Raw genomic sequence first — 22,021 nt, forward strand, 5'->3', positions numbered from 1 at the left:
TGTGAAGCGTGTGTGTGTGTGAGCGTAGAACACCCACTCACCCACCCACTCTCACCCACCCACTCTCACCCATCCACACTCACCCACCCACTGTCACCCACCCACACCCACCCTCACCCACCCACTCACCCACCCGCACTCACACACACCCACACTCACCCACTCACTCTCACCCACCCACTCACACACACCCACCCACTCACCCACCCACACTCACCCACTCACACACCCACACACACCCACTCTCACCCACCCACTGTCACCCACACCCACCCACCCACTGTCACCCACTCTCACCCACCTACACTCACCCTCACCCACTCACCCGATGGAACACCATGTGTCGGCGCTTGCCTCCGACTTGTCTATCGACTGGCGGTACGACACAAACGCATCGTGCACCTTGCCAATGCTGGAGAAGCACCTGGAAGGGAGAGAGGTGGGGGGGGGGGGCAGTCAGAGAAGGTTGGGTGGGGGGGTTGGTGGCGAGGGGCGTCAGTGTGGCTAGGAGATGTTAACTACCTCGCCTGGTACACAGGAGGTCGTGGGTTCGATCCCGACCCTGATGCCTGCTGCTGCTGCTGCTGTATATTTGGAGTTTGCGTCTCTCTCATCATCATCACGGTGGCTGGGAGATGTTAACTACCTCGCCTGGTACACAGGAGGTCGTGGGTTCGATCCCGACCCTGATGCCTGCTGCTGCTGCTGTATATTTGGAGTTTGCGTCTCTCTCATCATCATCACGGTGGCTGGGAGATGTTAACTACCTCGCCTGGTACACAGGAGGTCGTGGGTTCGATCCCGACCCTGATGCCTGCTGCTGCTGCTGTGTATTTGGAGTTTGCGTCTCTCTCCCCGTGGTCACCGCGTGGATTTGTCTCCGGCTCCTCCGGTTTTTTTCCCTCCACATACCCATAGACTCACTCTTACTCTGTAGAACAGGGGGAGATCATACAAACTCCACTCACTCTGTAGAGCAGGGGGAGATCATACAAACTCCACTCACTCTGTAGAACAGGGGGAGATCATACAAACCCCACTCTGTAGAACAGGGGGAGATCACACAAACTCCCCTCACTCTTACTCTGTAGAACAGGGGGAGATCATACAAACTCCACTCACTCTGTAGAGCAGGGGAGATCATACAAACCCCACTCACTCTGTAGAACAGGGGGAGATCACACAAACTCCCCTCACTCTTACTCTGTAGAACAGGGGGAGATCATACAAACTCCACTCACTCTGTAGAACAGGGGGAGATCATACAAACTCCACTCACTCTGTAGAACAGGGGGAGATCATACAAACTCCACTCACTCTGTAGAACAGGGGGAGATCATACAAACCCCACTTACTCTGTAGAACAGGGGGGAGATCATACAAACTCCCCTCACTCACTCTGTAGAACAGGGGGAGATCATACAAACTCCACTCACTCTGTAGAACAGGGGGAGATCATACAAACTCCACTCACTCTGTAGAACAGGGGGAGATCATACAAACTCCACTCACTCTGTAGAGCAGGGGGAGATCATACAAACTCCACTCACTCTGTAGAACAGGGGGAGATCATACAAACCCACTCTGTAGACAGGGGGAGATCACACAAACTCCCCTCACTCTTACTCTGTAGAACAGGGGGAGATCATACAAACTCCACTCACTCTGTAGAACAGGGGGAGATCATACAAACTCCACTCACTCAGTAGAGCAGGGGGAGATCATACAAACTCCACTCACTCTGTAGAACAGGGGGAGATCATACAAACCCCACTCTGTAGAACAGGGGGAGATCACACAAACTCCCTCACTCTTACTCTGTAGAACAGGGAGAGATCATACAAACTCCACTCACTCTGTAGAGCAGGGGGAGATCATACAAACCCCACTCACTCTGTAGAACAGGGGGAGATCACACAAACTCCCCTCACTCTTACTCTGTAGAACAGGGGGAGATCATACAAACTCCACTCACTCTGTAGAACAGGGGGAGATCATACAAACTCCACTCACTCTGTAGAACAGGGGGAGATCATACAAACTCCACTCACTCTGTAGAACAGGGGGAGATCATACAAACCCCACTTACTCTGTAGAACAGGGGGAGATCATACAAACTCCCCTCACTCACTCTGTAGAACAGGGGGAGATCATACAAACCCCACTCACTCTGTAGAACAGGGGGAGATCATACAAACCCCACTCACTCTGTAGAACAGGGGGAGATCATACAAACCCCACTCACTCTGTAGAACAGGGGAGATCATACAAACCCCACTCACTCTGTAGAACAGGGGGAGATCATACAAACCCACTCACTCTGTAGAACAGGGGGAGATCATACAAACTCCACTCACTCTGTAGAACAGGGGGAGATCATACAAACCCCACTCACTCTGTAGAACAGGGGGAGATCATACAAACCCCACTCACTCTGTAGAACAGGGGGAGATCATACAAACCCCACTCACTCTGTAGAACAGGGGGAGATCATACAAACCCCACTCACTCTGTAGAACAGGGGGAGATCATACAAACCCCACTCACTCTGTAGAACAGGGGGAGATCATACAAACTCCACTCACTCTGTAGAACAGGGGGAGATCATACAAACTCCCCTCACTTACTCTGTAGAACAGGGGAGATCATAGCAAACCCCACTCACTCTGTAGAACAGGGGGAGATCATACAAACCCCACTCACTCTGTAGAACAGGGGGAGATCACACAAACTCCCCTCACTCTTACTCTGTAGAACAGGGGGAGATCATACAAACTCCACTCACTCTGTAGAGCAGGGGGAGATCATACAAACTCCACTCACTCTGTAGAACAGGGGGAGATCATACAAACCCCACTCACTCTGTAGAACAGGGGGAGATCACACAAACTCCCCTCACTCTTACTCTGTAGAACAGGGGGAGATCATACAAACTCCACTCACTCTGTAGAGCAGGGGGAGATCATACAAACCCCACTCACTCTGTAGAACAGGGGGAGATCACACAAACTCCCCTCACTCTTACTCTGTAGAACAGGGGGAGATCATACAAACTCCACTCACTCTGTAGAACAGGGGGAGATCATACAAACTCCACTCACTCTGTAGAACAGGGGGAGATCATACAAACTCCACTCACTCTGTAGAACAGGGGGAGATCATACAAACTCCACTCACTCTGTAGAACAGGGGGAGATCACACAAACTCAACCTCTCTCTGTAGAACAGGGGGAGATCACACAAACTCCACTCACCCACTCTGTAGAACAGGGGGAGATCACACAAACTCACTCACTCTGTAGAACAGGGGGAGATCATACAAACTCCACTCACTCTGTAGAACAGGGGGAGATCATACAAACTCAACTCTCTGTAGAACAGGGGGAGATCACACAAACTCAACTCTCTCTGTAGAACAGGGGGAGATCACACAAACTCCACTCACTCTGTAGAACAGGGGGAGATCATACAAACTCAACTCTCTCTGTAGAACAGGGGGGAGATCATACAAGCTCCACTCACTCTGTAGAACAGGGGGAGATCACACAAACTCACTCACTCTGTAGAACAGGGGGAGATCATACAAACTCAACTCTCTCTGTAGAACAGGGGGAGATCATACAAACTCCACTCACTCTGTAGAACAGGGGGAGATCACACAAACTCCACTCACTCTGTAGAACAGGGGGAGATCATACAAACTCCACTCACTCTGTAGAACAGGGGGAGATCATACAAACTCCACTCTGTAGAACAGGGGGAGATCACACAAACTCAACTCTCTCTGTAGAACAGGGGGAGATCATACAAACTCCACTCACTCTGTAGAACAGGGGGAGATCACACAAACTCCACTCACCCACTCTGTAGAACAGGGGGAGATCACACAAACTCAACTCTCTCTGTAGAACAGGAGGAGATCATACAAACTCCACTCACTCTGTAGAACAGGGGGAGATCACACAAACTCCACTCACCCACTCTGTAGAACAGGGGGAGATCACACAAACTCACTCACTCTGTAGAACAGGGGGAGATCATACAAACTCCACTCACTCTGTAGAACAGGGGGGAGATCATACAAACTCCACTCACTCTGTAGAACAGGGGGAGATCATACAAACTCCACTCACTCTGTAGAACAGGGGGAGATCACACAAACTCCACTCACTCTGTAGAACAGGGGGAGATCACACAAACTCCACTCACCCACTCTGTAGAACAGGGGGAGATCACACAAACTCACTCACTCTGTAGAACAGGGGGAGATCATACAAACTCCACTCACTCTGTAGAACAGGGGGAGATCATACAAACTCCACTCACTCTGTAGAACAGGGGGAGATCATACAAACTCCACTCACTCTGTAGAACAGGGGGGAGATCATACAAACTCCACTCACTCTGTAGAACAGGGGGAGATCACCACAAACTCCACTCACCCACTCTGTAGAACAGGGGGAGATCACACAAACTCACTCACTCTGTAGAACAGGGGGAGATCATACAAACTCCACTCACTCTGTAGAACAGGGGGAGATCATACAAACTCCACTCACTCTGTAGAACAGGGGAGATCATACAAACTCCACTCACTCTGTAGAACAGGGGGAGATCATACAACTCCACTCACTCTGTAGAACAGGGGGAGATCACACAAACTCCACTCACCCACTCTGTAGAACAGGGGGAGATCACACAAACTCCACTCACCCCACTCACCCCGCCAGCCACTGGAAGAGGCTACACACACACAAACCACAACCACGTACCTGCCCAGGTAGTACCAGGACTGGCCCGAGTTGGGGTCGACTTCCAGCGACTTCTGCAGGCACTGGATAGCGCAGGACTCGCGCTGAGACTTCTCTCCCAGCTGCTCGGCTGTGTGATGCATCCAGCCTGGGCACCACCAACATCACCACCAACATCACCACCAACATCACCACCAACATCATCAACATCACCATCACATCATCATCGCGTTGAGACTTCTCTCCCAGCTGCTCGGCCTGTGTGATGCATCAGCCTGGGCACCACCAACATCACCACCAACATCACCACATCATCATCAACAACATCACCACCACCACATCATCGTTACATCATCATCATCGCATTGAGATTTCTCTCCCAGCTGCTCGGCTGTGTGATGCATCCAGCCTGGGCACCACCAACATCACCACCAACATCACCACATCATCATCAACAACATCACCACAACATCACCACCACCACATCATCGTTACATCATCATCATCATCGCGTTGAGATTTCTCTCCCAGCTGCTCGGGCTGTGTGATGCATCCAGGCTGGGCACCACCAACATCACCACAACATCATCAACATCACCATCACATCATCACCACATCAACATCATCGCGTTGAGATTTCTCTCCCAGCTGCTCGGCTGTGTGATGCATCCAGCCTGGGCACCGCAACATCACCACCAACATCACCACAACATCATCAACAACATCACATCATCATCGAGCGTGAGCGAGTGAGTGAGTGTGCGAGTCAGTGTGAGTGAGTGAGTCAGCAAGTGTGAGCGAGCGTGTGTGAGCGAGCGAGTGCGAGCAAGTGTGAGTGTGAGTGAGCGAGCGTGAGTGAGCGAGTGTGAGTGTTAGTGAGCGAGTGAGTGTGAGTGTTAGTGAGCGAGTGAGTGTGAGTGAGCGAGTGTGAGCGAGTGAGTGTGAGCGAGTGAGTGAGCGCCTCTGACCCAGTTGCCGTAGTGCGCTTGCCTTGACCGTGGCTGGGAGGTTGTGAGAGAGTGTGAGTGAGCGAGTGTGAGTGAGCGAGTGTGTGTGAGTGTGAGCGAGTGTGAGTGAGTGAGCGAGTGTGAGTGAGTGAGTGAGTGAGCGAGTGTGAGTGAGTGAGCGAGTGTGAGTGAGCGCCTCTGACCAGTTGCCCTAGTGCGCTTGCCTTGACCGTGGCTGGGAGGTTGTGAGAGTGTGAGCGAGTGTGAGTGAGTGAGCGAGTGTGAGTGAGCGAGTGTGAGCGAGCGAGTGTGAGTGAGCGAGCGAGTGTGAGTGAGTGAGCGAGTGTGAGTGAGCGAGTGTGAGTGACGTGAGCGAGAGTGAGTGAGTGTGAGTGAGTGAGCGAGCGAGTGTGAGTGAGCGCCTCTGACCCAGTTGCCGTAGTGCGCTTGCCTTGACCGTGGCTGGGAGGTTGTCCGTCTGCAGGAGGTGCTCATACGCCTCCTTGGCTGCACGGTACTTGTGCTGCTCACGCAGTGGGGGGGGGGGACACGGGGGTGGGGGGGGTGAGACGGGGTGGTGAGGGAGGTAAACACGGGGGGGGGGGTAAGCACGGAGGAATCGGCACCGATCAACGCGGCTCCCTCCCCACGTCGTCTTCTAAAGGTAGCCGGGTCCCCAGCAGGGGGCAGCAGCAGCGGCAGCAGCAGCAACAGTAGCAGCAGCAGCAGCGGCGGTGGTGGTGGTGCCCGTTGCGTGCGGCACGGTGACGCACGGGGGACAGGGCGGTGTGGATGGTACCGCACCCTCACCAGGCAGGTGGAGAGAGAGGGAGCAATAGGGAGAGAGAGCGAGGGAGAGAGAGAGACAGCGGGGGAGAGAGCGAGAGAGCGAGGGAGAGCGAGCGCACGAGGCGGTCCCGGATGACCTGGGTCAACGCGACCTGCTCAGCCAAGCAGCAGCAACAACAACAACAGCCACCACCACCAGCCCCCCACCGCCACCACAGCCCACCACCACCACAGCCCCCACCGCAACCGCCACCACAGCCCCCACCACCACCACAGCCCCCACCGCCGCCGCACAAACAACGCGAGGGCCCAGGGCCAAGTGGCACGCCACGCTGGGACGCACGCCAACACATCGACGATACAACAATAATACAAATAATAAAAATAACGCCGAGGCACAGAAACCCGCGTGGCCCACATGGGGCATCATCATCATCACGGTGGCTAGGAGATGTTGACTACCTCGCCTGGTACGCAGGAGGTCGTGGGTTCGACCCCTGACACCTGCTGCTGTTGCTGTGTATTTAGAGTCTGCGTCTCTCTCATCATCATCATCACGGTGGCTAGGAGATGTTGACCACCTCGCCTGGTACGCAGGAGGTCGTGGGTTCGATCCCGACCCCTGACGGCTGCTGCTGCTGCTGTATATTTGGAGTCTGCGTGTCTCTCCCCGTGGTGGTCACTGCGTGGATTTTGTCTCCGGGTCCTCCGCTTCTTCCCTCCACATTTAGAATCAACGGTCGCCTGGGCGTTGAGAGCATTTGGCTGCTGCTGTACATTTCTACGCGATGTTGACGATGATGATGATGAACAAGAACAGCGGCTCAGCGGGGTCCTTACAACCGCATGCCTAAACAGATTTTGTTTCGGCCGGATCGAGGGGGCAAAACGGGCGCGGCACGGGCTAGAGAAGAGATGGAGTGATGTGGTACAGGAGGACGTGGAGCTGAGTGGACTTGCCGATGACTGGTACCAGCGGTGTCAAGATCGGCCTCAGTGGAGGAGGCTCGTGAAGGACGCTACTGGGCAGTTGGAGGCAGTCGCCCTCCAGAAATAACAACGGAGGGCGGAGGAACGATGCTCACACACAACGAGCGGAGCGCGGGTGGCTAAAGCACAGCAAGTTGGCACAGTAGGGGCACAGGTGGTGCATCAGCCGGTCATCTCGGTCAGGTCGACCCGTGGCACCTTCTGGGTCTGCCCCGTGCAATCGCCCTCCAGCAACAACAATGGAGGGCGGAGGAGCGACGCTCACAACAACGAGCAGAGCGCCGGGCGGCTAAAATGCAGCGAGTTGGCACGGTGGGGGGTATCAGTCGGAGCGTGGGCGGTCATCTCAGTCAGCCGACCCATGGCACCTGCTGGGTGTCCCGTGACCTGCCAGCAGGGAGCCTTCCACACTTCACGTGATAGCCTCAAAGTGGTGCACCTAGTCTGGCACAGGCGCCGTGGCGAGTATTTGGTATTGGTGTCTGTGTGTGTGTCCGTGTGGACACTGACCTGAATTTCATGTAAGTGAGCGATGTGGAAACGAACTGTGGGAGAGAACGAGATACAGAAGCATCAACGAGGCTCGGTGCTTTACCGCCACAACCACCACCACCACATGGCAATCACCACCACCGCCACAACCACCACCACCACATGGCAATCACCACCACCGCCACAACCCACCACCACCAACATGGCAATCACCACCACCCGCCACAACCACCACCACCACATGGCAATCACCACCACCGCCACAACCACCACCACCACCACATGGCAATCACCACCACCGCCACCACCACCACCACATGGCAATCACCACCACCGCCACCACCACCACATGGCAATAACCACCACAACCACCACCACCACATAGCAATCACTACCCCATAACAATCACCACATAACAACCACCACAACCACCACCACCACACATAGCACTCACCACCCAGACCACCACCACATGGCAATCACCACCACCACAACCACCACCACCACCACATGGCAATCATCACCCAGAACACCACCACCACCAACATCAACCCATCGCTCTCCAACTCCCCACCACTACCACCATGATCATCATCACTGAATGTCACATCACTGCGGGGCACGGCCTCCCACCGTGGTGTGGGGGGGGGGGCACGCGGGGGGTGGGGAGGGTGGGGTGGGGTGGGTGGGGGGGGTGGGGAGGGTGGGGAGGGTGGGGGGGTGGGTGGGGGAGGGTGGGGGGGGGTGAGAACTCACTCTCGGCTTTGGAGAGCGAGCACGGGCTGGAGTCGATGAGCGCCAGCTGGAAATGCTGCAACAGCAACGCGCACACACACAGACATAGACACACACAGACACACACATACAGACAGACAGACACACACAGACAGACCACACACGTAGACACGCACCCATTAGACACAGATCTACACGCGTGCAGACACACCAAGTGAACTCCGGTCAACACAGCGGTAGCAGCAGCGGCGCCTTCGCACGCGCTTGCGCTCTCTTCCTTCCGACATGAGGAAGCCACTGGGAGATAATACCACCACCACCACCTGCAAATCTTCATCATCATCCAGATTGACAAACTCGTTTCTTTACAAACCGTGTTCACCTCTGATGAGCACGCTTGGGTACGTACGGTGCTAAAGAAGTGCAACATACACACGCATAGACATTCGTGGCTAGGAGATGTTAACTACCTCGCCTGGTCTACAGGAGGTCGTGGGTTCGATCCCGACTCTTACGCCTGCTGTATGATTTGGAGTTTGCGTCTCTCTCATCATCATCATCATCACGGTGGCTAGGAGATGTAGACTACCTCGCCTGGTCTACGGGAGGTCGTGGGATCGATCCCTAACCCTGACGCCGGCTACTGCTGCTGCTGTGTATTTGGAGTCTGCATCTCTCATCATCATCTCGGTGGCTAGGAGATGTTGACTACCTCGCCTGGTCTACAGGAGGTCGTGGGTTCGATCCCGACCCCCCTGACGCCTGCTGCTGCTGTGTATTTTGAATTTGCGCCCCTCTCTCTTTCACCGCGTTGGCCGGCATTTTTCTCCGGGTCTACCACGCGTGGAATCTACGTGCGTTGATTACGTGGGTCCCTGTGGCTCTATATGGTTCTGTACGGGTCTCTGTGGTTCTCTGTGGGTCTATACAAGTCTCTGCGGGTCTCTGTGAGTCTCTGTGGGTCTTTGGGTCTCTGCGGGTCTATACGAGTCTCTGTGGGTCTCTGTGGCTCTATATGGTTCTGTACGGGTCTCTGTGGGTCTCTGCGGGTCTCTGTGGGTCTCTGCGGGTCTCTGTGGGTCTCTGCGGGTCTCTGTGGGTCTATGTGAGTCTCTGGGTCTCTGTGGGTCTCTACGAGTCTCTAGGAACATGCAAAAGTTGGGAGTATTTTGCCTGCTGCTATACATTTTCACACGATGATGATGGTGGTGATGGTGGTGATGATGATGATGGTGGTGGTGATGGTGGTGATGGTGGTGATGATGGTGGTGATGATGATGATGGTGGTGGTGATGATGAAGCCACCACGTGGCTGAGCTGCTATCACTGGTGATGGCCAGGGGTGTAGCTGCTACACAGCAACTCAGCGGGGCCTTACACCTGCTGATAAATAACACAAACAGTGACGTAGTTTAGAGCCCCCGTGAGCGTCACAATGCATTTGTGGATCGATACTCGGATATTGGAGTCGGCCTCTCTCGCCCCCCACCCCCCTACCATCGTCCGTGTACAGCAGCCAAATATTCTGAAGGCGAAGCGACGTTGATTCTAAACGTGGAGAGGGAGGAAAAACCGGAGGACCACGGGGGCAGAGAGAGAGAGTGGAGAGACGCACGCAAATACAGCAAGCCTCTTCTTGGTTCTTTCGGTAAAGTCACGTAGAAGGGAAGTAATAAAATAATAAAAATAAAACATAACAAAATTTAATAATAATAGAATACGACGTTTCGATTGCAACACAAGCAACCATCAGGAATTAATGAGAAAACAAGCATAGCAAATTTCGATTTAAAGCTTTCGTGACTGCAGGGATTCATCTTCTTGGTTCTTTCAGTAAAGTCAAGTAGAAGGGAAATAATAAAATAAATTAAACGTAATAAAATACAATTCTCACGACGTTTCGGCCACAACGCAAGCAGCCGTCCTCAGGTGAAGAACAGGTCTGTCGGAAAGACAGCGTCTGAATGGCCATTCAAGAACAGGTCTGTCGGACAGACCTGTTCTTCACCTGAAGACGGCTGCTTGCGTTGTTACAATTCTCACAGAATTTTGAGAGAATTTTGAAATTTTATTATAATGTTTTATTTTATTATTTTATTATTTCCCTTCTGCATGACTTTACCGAAAGAACCAAGAAGATGAATCCCTGCAGTCACGAAAGCTTTAAATCGATATATTTTTGTATTTTTTATTTATTCATTGTTTTATATTTTTATTATTTTATTATTTCCCTTCTACGTGACTTTACCGAAAGAACCAAGAAGATGAATCCCTGCAGTCACGAAAGCTTTAAATCGAAATATAATAATAATTATTTTACTATTTTATTATATATTATTTGATTATATTATTTTATGTTAATATATTATTTTATTATGTTTTCTTTTAATTACTTTATCATTTCCCTTCTACGCGACTTTACCGAAAGAACCAGGGGCCGGGATCGAACCCACGGAACCTCCCCGCACGCCGGGCGAGGTAGCCAACATCTCGACAAGGAGCACGAACCATCACGCGATCTCAGGTCATCGTCGTAGCGGCGGCGGCTTACGGCAAATAATCATCCAACAGAGATGCTGGTCACTGCATCGCCACGCGGCGCTTTCAGACGCGCTTCCAAGGCCGTCTGGAACGCTCTCTTCCGATGCCACTTTTAAATCTTCATCATCATCATCTAGATTGACGAACTCATTTCTTTAGAACTGCTTCTTGTTGTTGTTGTGTTTAGTTCGTTGTACTTCCACCCCCCCCCTCCCCCCCCGCACTTCTGATTAGCACGGGCGGGTGGCGACGTGCGGTGTTAAAAAACGTTCTACATGCAAATACACCCTAGCCCACTCACACACCCACACCCTAGCCCACTCACACACCCACACCCTAGCCCACTCACACACCCACACCCTAGCCCACTCGCCCACCCACACCCACCTACACACCCTAGCCCACTCACCCACACACACACACACACCCTAGCCCACTCACCCACACACCCACCTACACACCCTAGCCCACTCACCCACACACACACACACACCCTAGCCCACTCACCCACCCACACCCTAGCCCACTCGCCCACCCACACCCACCTACACACCCTAGCCCACTCACCCACACACACACACACACCCTAGCCCACTCACCCACACACCCACCTACACCCTAGCCCACTCACCCACACACCCACCTACACACCCTAGCCCACTCACCCACACACCCACCTACACACCCTAGCCCACTCACCCACACACCCACCTACACCCTAGCCCACTCACCCACACACCCACCCACACCCTAGCCCACTCACCCACACACCCACCTACACCCTAGCCCACTCACCCACACACCCACCTACACACCCTAGCCCACTCACCCACTCACCCACCCACACCCTAGCCCACTCACCCACTCACCCACCCACACCCTAGCCCACTCACCCACACACCCACCTACACACCCTAGCCCACTCACACACACACACACCCTAGCCCACTCACCCACACACCCACCTACACACCCTAGCCCACTCACACACACACACACCCTAGCCCACTCACCCACACACCCACCTACACACCCTAGCCCACTCACCCACACACACCCAACCCACTCGCCCACCTACACACTCACCCACTCACCCACCCACACCCTAGCCCACTCACCCACCCACACCCTAGCCCACTCGCCCACACACACCCAACCCACTCGCCCACCTACACCCAACAGACTCGCCCACCTACACCCAACAGACTCGCCCACCTACACACTCGCCCACTCACCCACCCACACCCTAGCCCACTCACCCACACACACCCTAGCCCACTCACCCACACACACCCTAGCCCACTCACCCACACACACCCTAGCCCACTCGCCCACTCACCCACTCACCCACCCACACCCTAGCCCACTCACCCACACACACCCAACCCACTCACCCGCCTACACCCAACAGACTCGCCCACCTACACACTCGCCCACTCACCCACCCACACCCTACCCACTCACCCACCTACACCCAACACACTATCCCACCTACACACTCGCCCACTCACCCACCCACACCCTACCCACTCACCCACCTACACCCAACACACTATCCCACCTACACCCTAGCCCACTCACCCACCCACACCCTACCCACTCGCCCATCTACTCCCTACACACTATCCCACCCACACCCGAGCCCACTCACCCACCCACACCCTACACAACACTATCCCACACCTACCCCTAACTCACTCACCCACCCACACCCTACACAACACTATCCCACACACACCCTACACAACACTATCCCACCTACACACTCACCCGCCTACACGCTACACACGAGCCCACTGACAGTGAATGATTCGAGGGAGAGAGACGCACAGGGAGAGAGGTGAGAGTGGGAAGAGGCAGGACGACTACAAGCCACAGAGTGAGTGGGGGAGGAGGGAGTGGGGAGGAGGGAGCGAGGGGGAGGGGGGAACTCCGCCATTGGCCCCAGGCGCCCCCTCACGTCCCGGCTTTAACCCCTTCAGCCTCCACGGGGAGTGGGGGGGGCACACGAACCCTGGACAACCGCAGCGTCACCACTCAACACCTGACACCCTACACACTATACACTACACTACACCTTAATCTACACACTACACCCTACACGCTACACCCTACCCTACCCACTCACATTACACACGCTACACTACACCCTACACACACGGCTCTACATCGTACATGCACGCTGCACCCACTACACACGGCACTCTACACCCACACGACACGCTACCTCCACACCACACACACATTACACCTGCCCTACACCCTACACCACTCACAACGCTCCACCCCACCCAGCGCCCCAGCCCCACTCAACACGCCCCACTCAACACACTGCACTCACACTGCACCGGACGCACTGCACTCAACACACACCCAATGCTCTAACAACCAACATCCTCGCCCGGCCAACACCCACTCGCACCTACAGCCCCACTCAACAACCATCAACAACCCCTCACACCCCCGCACCCCAACCCTCTGCATCCACCCAACACCCTACACACACAGCCGGCACCACGTCACCCACCCGCCGACCTGCACGCATCGCCCGAGCCAACAGCCTCACCACGACACACGTGACATCTACACCCTCTCAAACAACACCCTCACCACGACCCACGTGCACATCAACAATCTCTCAAAACAACAGCCTCACCACGACACACGTGGTCATCTACACCCTCTCAAGCAACACCCTCAATACGACACACGTGGTCATCTACACCCTCTCAAGCAACAGCCTCACCACGACACACGTGACCATCTACACCCTCTCAAACAACACCCTCACCACGACCCACGTGCACATCAACAATCTCTCAAAACAACAGCCTCACCACGACACACGTGACCATCTACACCCTCTCAAGCAACAGCATCACCACGACACACGTGACCATCTACACCCTCTCAAGCAACACCCTCAATACGACCCACGTGACCATCTACACCCTCTCAACAAACACCCTCACACACACACAGAGCCCCGGCAACAGCGCGGCTCCAAGCAACACCCCAACTAGCTTGTGAGCTCCGAACACCCTCGCGCTGCGACGGGAAGCCGCGTGCGTGAGGAGACGTGGGGGGGGGGGGGCGTGTTCCCGTGACCGTCTTGTCTTTGGGGCCTTCTTAACTCATGGCCCCTGTGAGGAAGAAAGCTTCGTAGCTCACGGGATTCCTCCTGAAGCGTCAACAAACTCCCTCGTTCTCAAGCGCCGCTAGCAAGCAGCACCACGCCCGGCCGCCTTTGTCTCCCCAGTGGGCGATGTTTTAACGCGCCGCACCAGGTACTCGTTTGAGGCTGAGTCGACCTAGGGGAGGCTCAGGACCAGTTCAGATAATCGTCGCCGGTGTTGGCCGTGAGCGGGAATCGAACCCGGGTCGCCGGGTTCGTAGAGCGGCGTAGCGCGCTAACCGCTGCACCACCGCTCCCCACACGCACACAGTGACACACACAGTGACACACACACACAGACAGTTACACAGTGACATACACACAGGCACACAGTGGCAGGCACACCATGACACACACATACACAGTGACACACAGGCACACAATGACACAGTGGCAGGCACACCATGACACACACAGTGACACACTGACAGTGACACACACAGTGACACACCCAGAGTGACACACACACACACAGGCACACAATGACACACAGTGGCAGACACACCATGACACACACACAGTGACACACACACTGACACAGTGACACACACAGTGACACACACAGTGACACACAGTGACACACAGTAATCCAGCTGCTTCACATTACAAACAGAATAAGAAAAGGCTGAGCAGGCAGGGAGGGTGGCAAGGAGGGCGAGGGGAGAGTGAGGGGGGGGAGTGAGGGGGGGGGGGAGAGTGAGGGGGGGGGGAGTGAGGGGAGAGGGTGGGGGGGAGAGTGAGAGGGGGGGGGGAGAGTGAGGGGGGAGAGTGAGGGGGGGGGGAGTGAGGGGAGAGGGGGGAGAGTGAGAATGGGGAGTGAGAGGGGGGGAGAGTGTGAGGTGGGTGGGAGAGTGTGGGGAGAGTGAGGGGGGGGGAAGTGAGGGGTGAGTGAGAGGTGGGAGGCTAAGAGTGCTGGGGGAGGAGAGGGAGGCAGCGATGATGGAGGGGGAGGGCTGGGGGAGGGAGAGAGGGAGGGAGAGATGCTAAACAGCAGACTTCCTAGAAAGCATCTGCAGAGGAAAAAAAAGAGTGAGACGCACACACACGCAGTGCAAACACACACACAGGCAGGGCACACACAAACACGCACAATGTACACACGCAGTGCTCTGTGCGTGCGTTTGTGGGTCTGTGTGATGAGTCTGTAGGTCTCTGTGTGGTGAGTCTGTGGGTCTCTGTGTGGTGAGTCTATGGGTCTCTGTGTGGTGAGTCTGTGGGTCTCTGTGTGATGAGTCTGTGGGTCTCTGTGTGGTGAGTCTGTGGGTCTTTGTGTGATGAGTCTGTGGGTCTCTGTGTGGTGAGTCTGTGGGTCTCTGTGTGATGAGTCTGTGGGTCTCTGTGTGGTGAGTCTGTGGGTCTCTGTGTGGTGGGTCTTTGTGTGATGAGTCTGTGGGTCTCTGTGTGGTGAGTCTGTGGGTCTCTGTGTGATGAGTCTGTGGGTCTCTGTGTGGTGAGTCTGTGGGTCTCTGTGTGGTGAGTCTGTGGGTCTCTGTGTGGCGAGTCTGTGGGTCTCTGTGTGGTGAGTCTGTGGGTCTCTGTGTGGTGAGTCTGTGGGTCTCTGTGTGATGAGTCTGTGGGTCTCTGTTTCACACCTTACTTAGCCAACCGCGCTCATCAACACAACAAGAATTTGACCTTTCACCTCATTTCCTGCCATGCCCCCCCCCCTGCCCCCCCCAGCCCCCTACCCCCTCCTTGCCCCCCCCCAGCCCCCCCCCCTGCCCACCCCCCCCCCCCCGACTCTCCCCGTGCCGCGTCACCCTCCGGCATTCCTCGTCGCCCTCTTCGGGTCTCCATGGGCTCTGACCTCCTCGTGACGCAAACTCCCACGGCCGGTGGTGGTGGTGGCGGTGGTGGAGGTGGCGGCGGTGGTGGTGGAGGTGGTGGCGGCGGTGGTGGTGGTGGCGGCGGTGGTGGTGGTCGTGGTGGTGGTGGAGGGTGGCGGCGGTGGTGGTGGAGGTGGTGGCGGCAGTGGTGGTGGTCGTGGTGGAGGTGGTGGTGGTGGCGGCGGTGGTGGTGGTGGTGGTGGTCGTGGTGGTGGTGGCGGTGGTGGCGGTGGCGGAGGTGGCGGCGGTGGTGGTGGAGGTGGTGGCGGCGGTGGTGGTGGTCGTGGTGGTGGTGGAAACGTCGCGAGTCTCTCTCCCTCCCTCCCCTCCATTCTCCATCCCCCCCACTCCGTCAACGCGAGTCACCTCCACCCCCCCCCCCCACGACTACCTCCACCTCTACCACCACACCCCCCCAACCACTACCGCCACCACCTTCACCACCACCGCTACCACCTCCATCGCCGCCACCACCACAGATACCGCAACCACCTCCACCACACCACCACCGCTACCACCTCCATCGCCGCCACCACCACCACCACAGATACCGCAACCACCTCCACCGCCACCACCACGAACTTTACCTCCACCACCTCCACCCCCCGCCACCACCACAACCCACAACCGCTGTGGTTGTGGTTGCCGGGTCCCAGAAGGGAGGCTGACTCAGGCCTGACTCAGGCCTGACTCAGGCCTGAGTCAGGCCGCGCCGGGGTAGCATAGAAGGAGCTGAGAGTGGGGAGAGCTCGTGGCTGATGGTTCTTGGACTCGTCACATCCCACCGCCATGTTCGCTAGACATTGCACGGCCGGATGTTTGTTGGCCGTCTTGGTGGTCATCGCCGTCGGTGTGACACGTCCAGGGTCGAGTCTACGGGGGACCTGTGCCGTGTCGAGCAGCCAATGAAGACGGTGTGCCTCACGGAAACCCTCGTCACGTGAAGGGTCTCTAGAGTTCATTCAGCCGGTCCATGATCAAACAACAACAACTCAACTCAATCACCACCCAACCACACTCACACCCCTTGTGAATGAGACCTCCTGTGCATATAAATAACCTTCGTCGCTTTTGATTTCTCTACCTGCTAACACGAATCAATCTTGTCAAACTCGACACACACCCCCCCCCCCCCCCCCCATTAGGGTCGTGCCGTGAGCGGTGCCCTGAGTATTGCCGAGGGCGGTGTAAAGATTCTACACACGGGCCTTGATTGTGCGGATTGCACCCCAGCGCACAGACACACCCCAGCGCACAGACAGCCTACAACACACAGACACACCCCAACGACAACTCCACCACTAAGTGGCGGGGTGACGCCACCACCACGGCGCTTGTGCCAGGCCAGGCCAGCCCCCCCCCCCTTTGAGGCAGGAGGTCACAGGACAGACCCAGGGGCTAGACTGATCAAGATGAAACAGACACACCCGGCAACACAGACACCACACAGACACACCCTGCAACACACAGACACACCCAGACACACAGACACCACACAGACACACCCTGCAACACACAGACATAGCCCGCAGCACACAGACACACACACCCAGACACACACACAACACACAGACATAGCCTGCAACACACAGACACACCCTGCAACACAGACACACACATAACACAGACACACAAATACACACAAACAACACACAGACATAGCCTGCAGCGCACAGACAGCCCGCAACACATAGACACACCCTGCAACACATAAACACACCCTGACACACACAAGACACACCCTGACACACACAAGACACACCCCGCAGCACACAGACACACCCTGCGACACACAGACACACCCCGCAACACAGACACACACACAACACACAGACATAGCCTGCAACACACAGACACACCCTACAACACACAGACACACCCAACACACAGACATAGCCTGCAACACACAGACACACCCTACAACACACAGACACACCCAACACACAGACATAGCCTGCAACACACAGACACACCCTGCAACACAGACACACCCCGCAGCACACAGACACCCTACACCACACAGACACACCCTGAACCACACAGACACACCCTACACCACACAGACACAACACAGACACACAACACAGACACACCCTGAACCACACAGACACACCCTGAACCACACAGACACACCCTACAACACAGACACACACAGACACACACACAACACAGACACACCCTGAACCACACAGACACACCCTACAACACACAGACACACCCTGCAGCACACAGACACACACAACAACACAGACACACCCTACACACACACAGACAGCCTACAACACACAGACAAACCCTTCAACACACATACACACCCCGCAGCACACAGACACACCCTACACCACACAGACACACCCTGAACCACACAGACACAGCCTACAACACAGACACACCCTACAACACACAGACACACCCTGAACCACACAGACACACCCTACAACACACGAGACACACACAGACACACCCCACAACACACACACACACCACTTGCACAGCCCAGAAAAGACAAAGATCCCCCGTGTAGCCTCTTAACAGACTGTTGGGGCAAGTGCTGTGAGCAGCACCCATGCAGGCTGCCGGCACCGTGGCACACGAGGGGGTGGGGGGGTGGACAGCACCACGCCCGGCCGCCTTTGTCTCCCCAGTGGCGATGTTCACTACTGCACACACCGCGGGTTGAGATGATCGGTGTTGGCTGTGAGCGGGGCTCTAAACCTCACACCGCCGGGTTCGTAGGGGCAGCGAGTCAACCGTTGCACCACCGCTCCCCAGCACACACACACACACATTGCACACACGGATGTATACATACACACACACACAATTGCACACACACACAATTGCACACACACACAATTGCACACACACACAATTGCACACACACACGCACACACATGCACACACACACACAATTGCACACACACACATGCACACACACACACAATTGCACACACACAATAGCACACACACACACAATTGCACACACACATACACACACACGAACACACAGATAACTGCAGGGTGGAGAGAGGGGGAAGAGAAGAAATAAAAAAGGCAAAGCAGAGCTGCAAAGGGGAGCCGTGCTATTGGCTGCTCGGCAGCCAATCAGGAGGCGGAGAGGCCCATCCGTCACCAAGGCACGCGTTCTGCCCGGCAACAGGGGCAGCTGCCTGCCCTACACACACACACGGGTCTCCTGCCCCACACACACACAGGTCTCCTGCTGCACACACACACACGGGTCTCCTGCCCCACACACACACGGGTCTCCTGCTACACACACACACACGGGTCTCCTGCCCCACACACACGGGTCTCCTGCTACACACACACACACGGGTCCCCTGCCCCACACACACACACACGGGTCCCCTGCCACACACACACACGGGTCCCCTGCTCCACACACACACACGGGTCCCCTGCTCCACACACACACACGGGTCCCCTGCTCCACACACACACACACGGGTCTCCTGTCACACACACACACACGGGTCCCCTGCCCCACACACACACGGGTCCCCTGCCCCACACACACACACGGGTCTCCTGCTGCACACACACACACGGGTCTCCTGCTACACACACACACACGGGTCTCCTGCTGCACACACACACACGGGTCTCCTGCCACACACACACACACGGGTCTCCTGCTGCACACACACACACGGGTCTCCTGCTACACACACACACACGGGTCTCCTGCCACACACACACACACACGGGTCTCCTGCTACACACACACACGGGTCTCCTGCTACACACACACACACACACGGGTCTCCTGCTACACACACACACACACACGGGTCTCCTGCTACACACACACACACGGGTCTCCTGCCACACACACACACACGGGTCTCCTGCCACACACACACACACGGGTCTCCTGCTACACACACACACACACAGGTCTCCTGCTACACACACACACGGGTCTCCTGCCACACACACACACACACGGGTCTCCTGCTACACACACACACACACGGGTCTCCTGCTACACACACACACACGGGTCTCCTGCTACACACACACACACACGGGTCTCCTGCTACACACACACACACACGGGTCTCCTGCTACACACACACACACACGGGTCTCCTGCTACACACACACACACACGGGTCTCCTGCCACACACACACACACGGGTCCCCTGCTCCACACACACACACACGGGTCTCCTGCTACACACACACACGGGTCTCCTGCTACACACACACACACGGGTCTCCTGCTACACACACACACACGGGTCTCCTGCTACACACACACACACGGGTCTCCTGCTACACACACACGGGTCTCCTGCTACACACACACACACACGGGTCTCCTACTACACACACACACACACGGGTCTCCTGCTACACACACACACGGGTCTCCTGCCACACACACACACGGGTCTCCTGCTACACACACACACACGGGTCTCCTGCCACACACACACACACACACGGGTCTCCTGCCACACACACACACACACACGGGTCTCCTGCCACACACACACACACACACGGGTCTCCTGCTACACACACACACGGGTCTCCTGCTACACACACACACACGGGTCTCCTGCCACACACACACACACGGGTCTCCTGCCACACACACACACACGGGTCTCCTGCCACACACACACACACGGGTCTCCTGCCACACACACACACACGGGTCTCCTGCCACACACACACACACGGGTCTCCTGCCACACACACACACACGGGTCTCCTGCCACACACACACACGGGTCTCCTGCTACACGGAGGCAGGGGAGGGAGGGAGGGAGGCAGATGGCTGCCGAGCCAAGGCCACTGAACCTCACAGGCAGCAGCTACTCCCCTGGGGGAGGACGGCGCGGCGACAACAACGTGGTGTGTGTGTGTGTGGTGTGTGTGTGTGGTGTGGTGTGTGGTGTGGTGTGTGTGTGTGGTGTGTGTGTGGTGTGTGTGTGTGGTGTGTGTGTGTGGTGTGTGTGTGTGGTGTGTGTGTGTGGTGTGTGTGTGGTGTGTGTGTGTGGTGTGTGTGTGGTGTGTGTGTGTGGTGTGTGTGTGTGGTGTGTGTGTGGTGGTGTGTGTGTGGTGTGTGTGGTGTGTGTGTGGTGTGTGGTGTGTGTGTGGTGGTGTGTGTGTGGTGTGTGCGTGGTGTGTGTGCGTGGTGTGTGTGTGTGCGTGGTGTGTGTGGCGTGGTGTGTGTGGTGTTTGTGTGCGTGGTGTGTGTGTGTGGTGTGTGTGGTGTGTGTGTGGTGTGTGTGCGTGGTGTGTGCGTGGTGTGTGCGTGTGCGTGGTGTGTGTGGCGTGGTGTGTGTGTGTGGTGTGTGTGGTGTGTGTGGTGTGTGTGTGGTGTGTGTGTGGTGTGTGTGTGGTGTGTGCGTGGTGTGTGCGTGGTGTGTGTGTGTGCGCGTGGTGTGTGTGTGTGTGTGGTGTGTGTGGGGGTGTGTGTGGTGTGTGTGTGTGGTGTGTGTGTGGTTGGTGTGTGTGTGTGCGTGTGTGTGTGTGGTGTGTGTGTGGTGTGTGTGTGGTGTGTGTGTGGTGGTGTGTGTGTGTGGTGTGTGTGTGTGGTGGTGTGTGTGTGGTGTGTGTGTGTGGTGTGTGTGTGTGGTGTGTGTGTGGTGGTGTGTGTGGTGGTGTGTGTGGTGTGTGTGTGTGGTGTGGTGTGTGTGTGTGGTGTGTGTGTGTGGTGTGTGTGGTGGTGTGTGTGGTGGTGTGTGTGTGGTGTGTGTGTGTGGTGTGTGTGTGCGGTGTGGTGTGTGTGTGGT

General features: G+C 55.9%; 1 protein-coding gene across 1 annotated transcript in view; it reads right to left on the reverse strand.

Moving 5' to 3' along the window:
* Positions 1-321: 321 nt before the first annotated feature.
* LOC144740655 (histone demethylase UTY-like) overlaps positions 322-22,021 on the reverse strand; it is a 57,234-nt gene continuing 35,534 nt past the window's right edge. The window contains exons 3-7 of the mRNA XM_078623451.1: positions 8,726-8,780; positions 7,988-8,022; positions 6,128-6,221; positions 4,773-4,899; positions 322-424 (exon numbers count right to left, since the gene is read on the reverse strand). Coding sequence (XP_078479577.1) covers positions 322-424; positions 4,773-4,899; positions 6,128-6,221; positions 7,988-8,022; positions 8,726-8,780 — 414 coding nt within the window. The remainder of the gene's footprint in view (positions 425-4,772; positions 4,900-6,127; positions 6,222-7,987; positions 8,023-8,725; positions 8,781-22,021) is intronic.

The sequence above is a fragment of the Lampetra planeri genome, unplaced genomic scaffold (assembly GCF_965212315.1).
Source record: "Lampetra planeri unplaced genomic scaffold, kcLamPlan1.2.h2 scaffold_258, whole genome shotgun sequence".
Taxonomy (NCBI): Eukaryota; Metazoa; Chordata; class Hyperoartia; order Petromyzontiformes; family Petromyzontidae; genus Lampetra; species Lampetra planeri.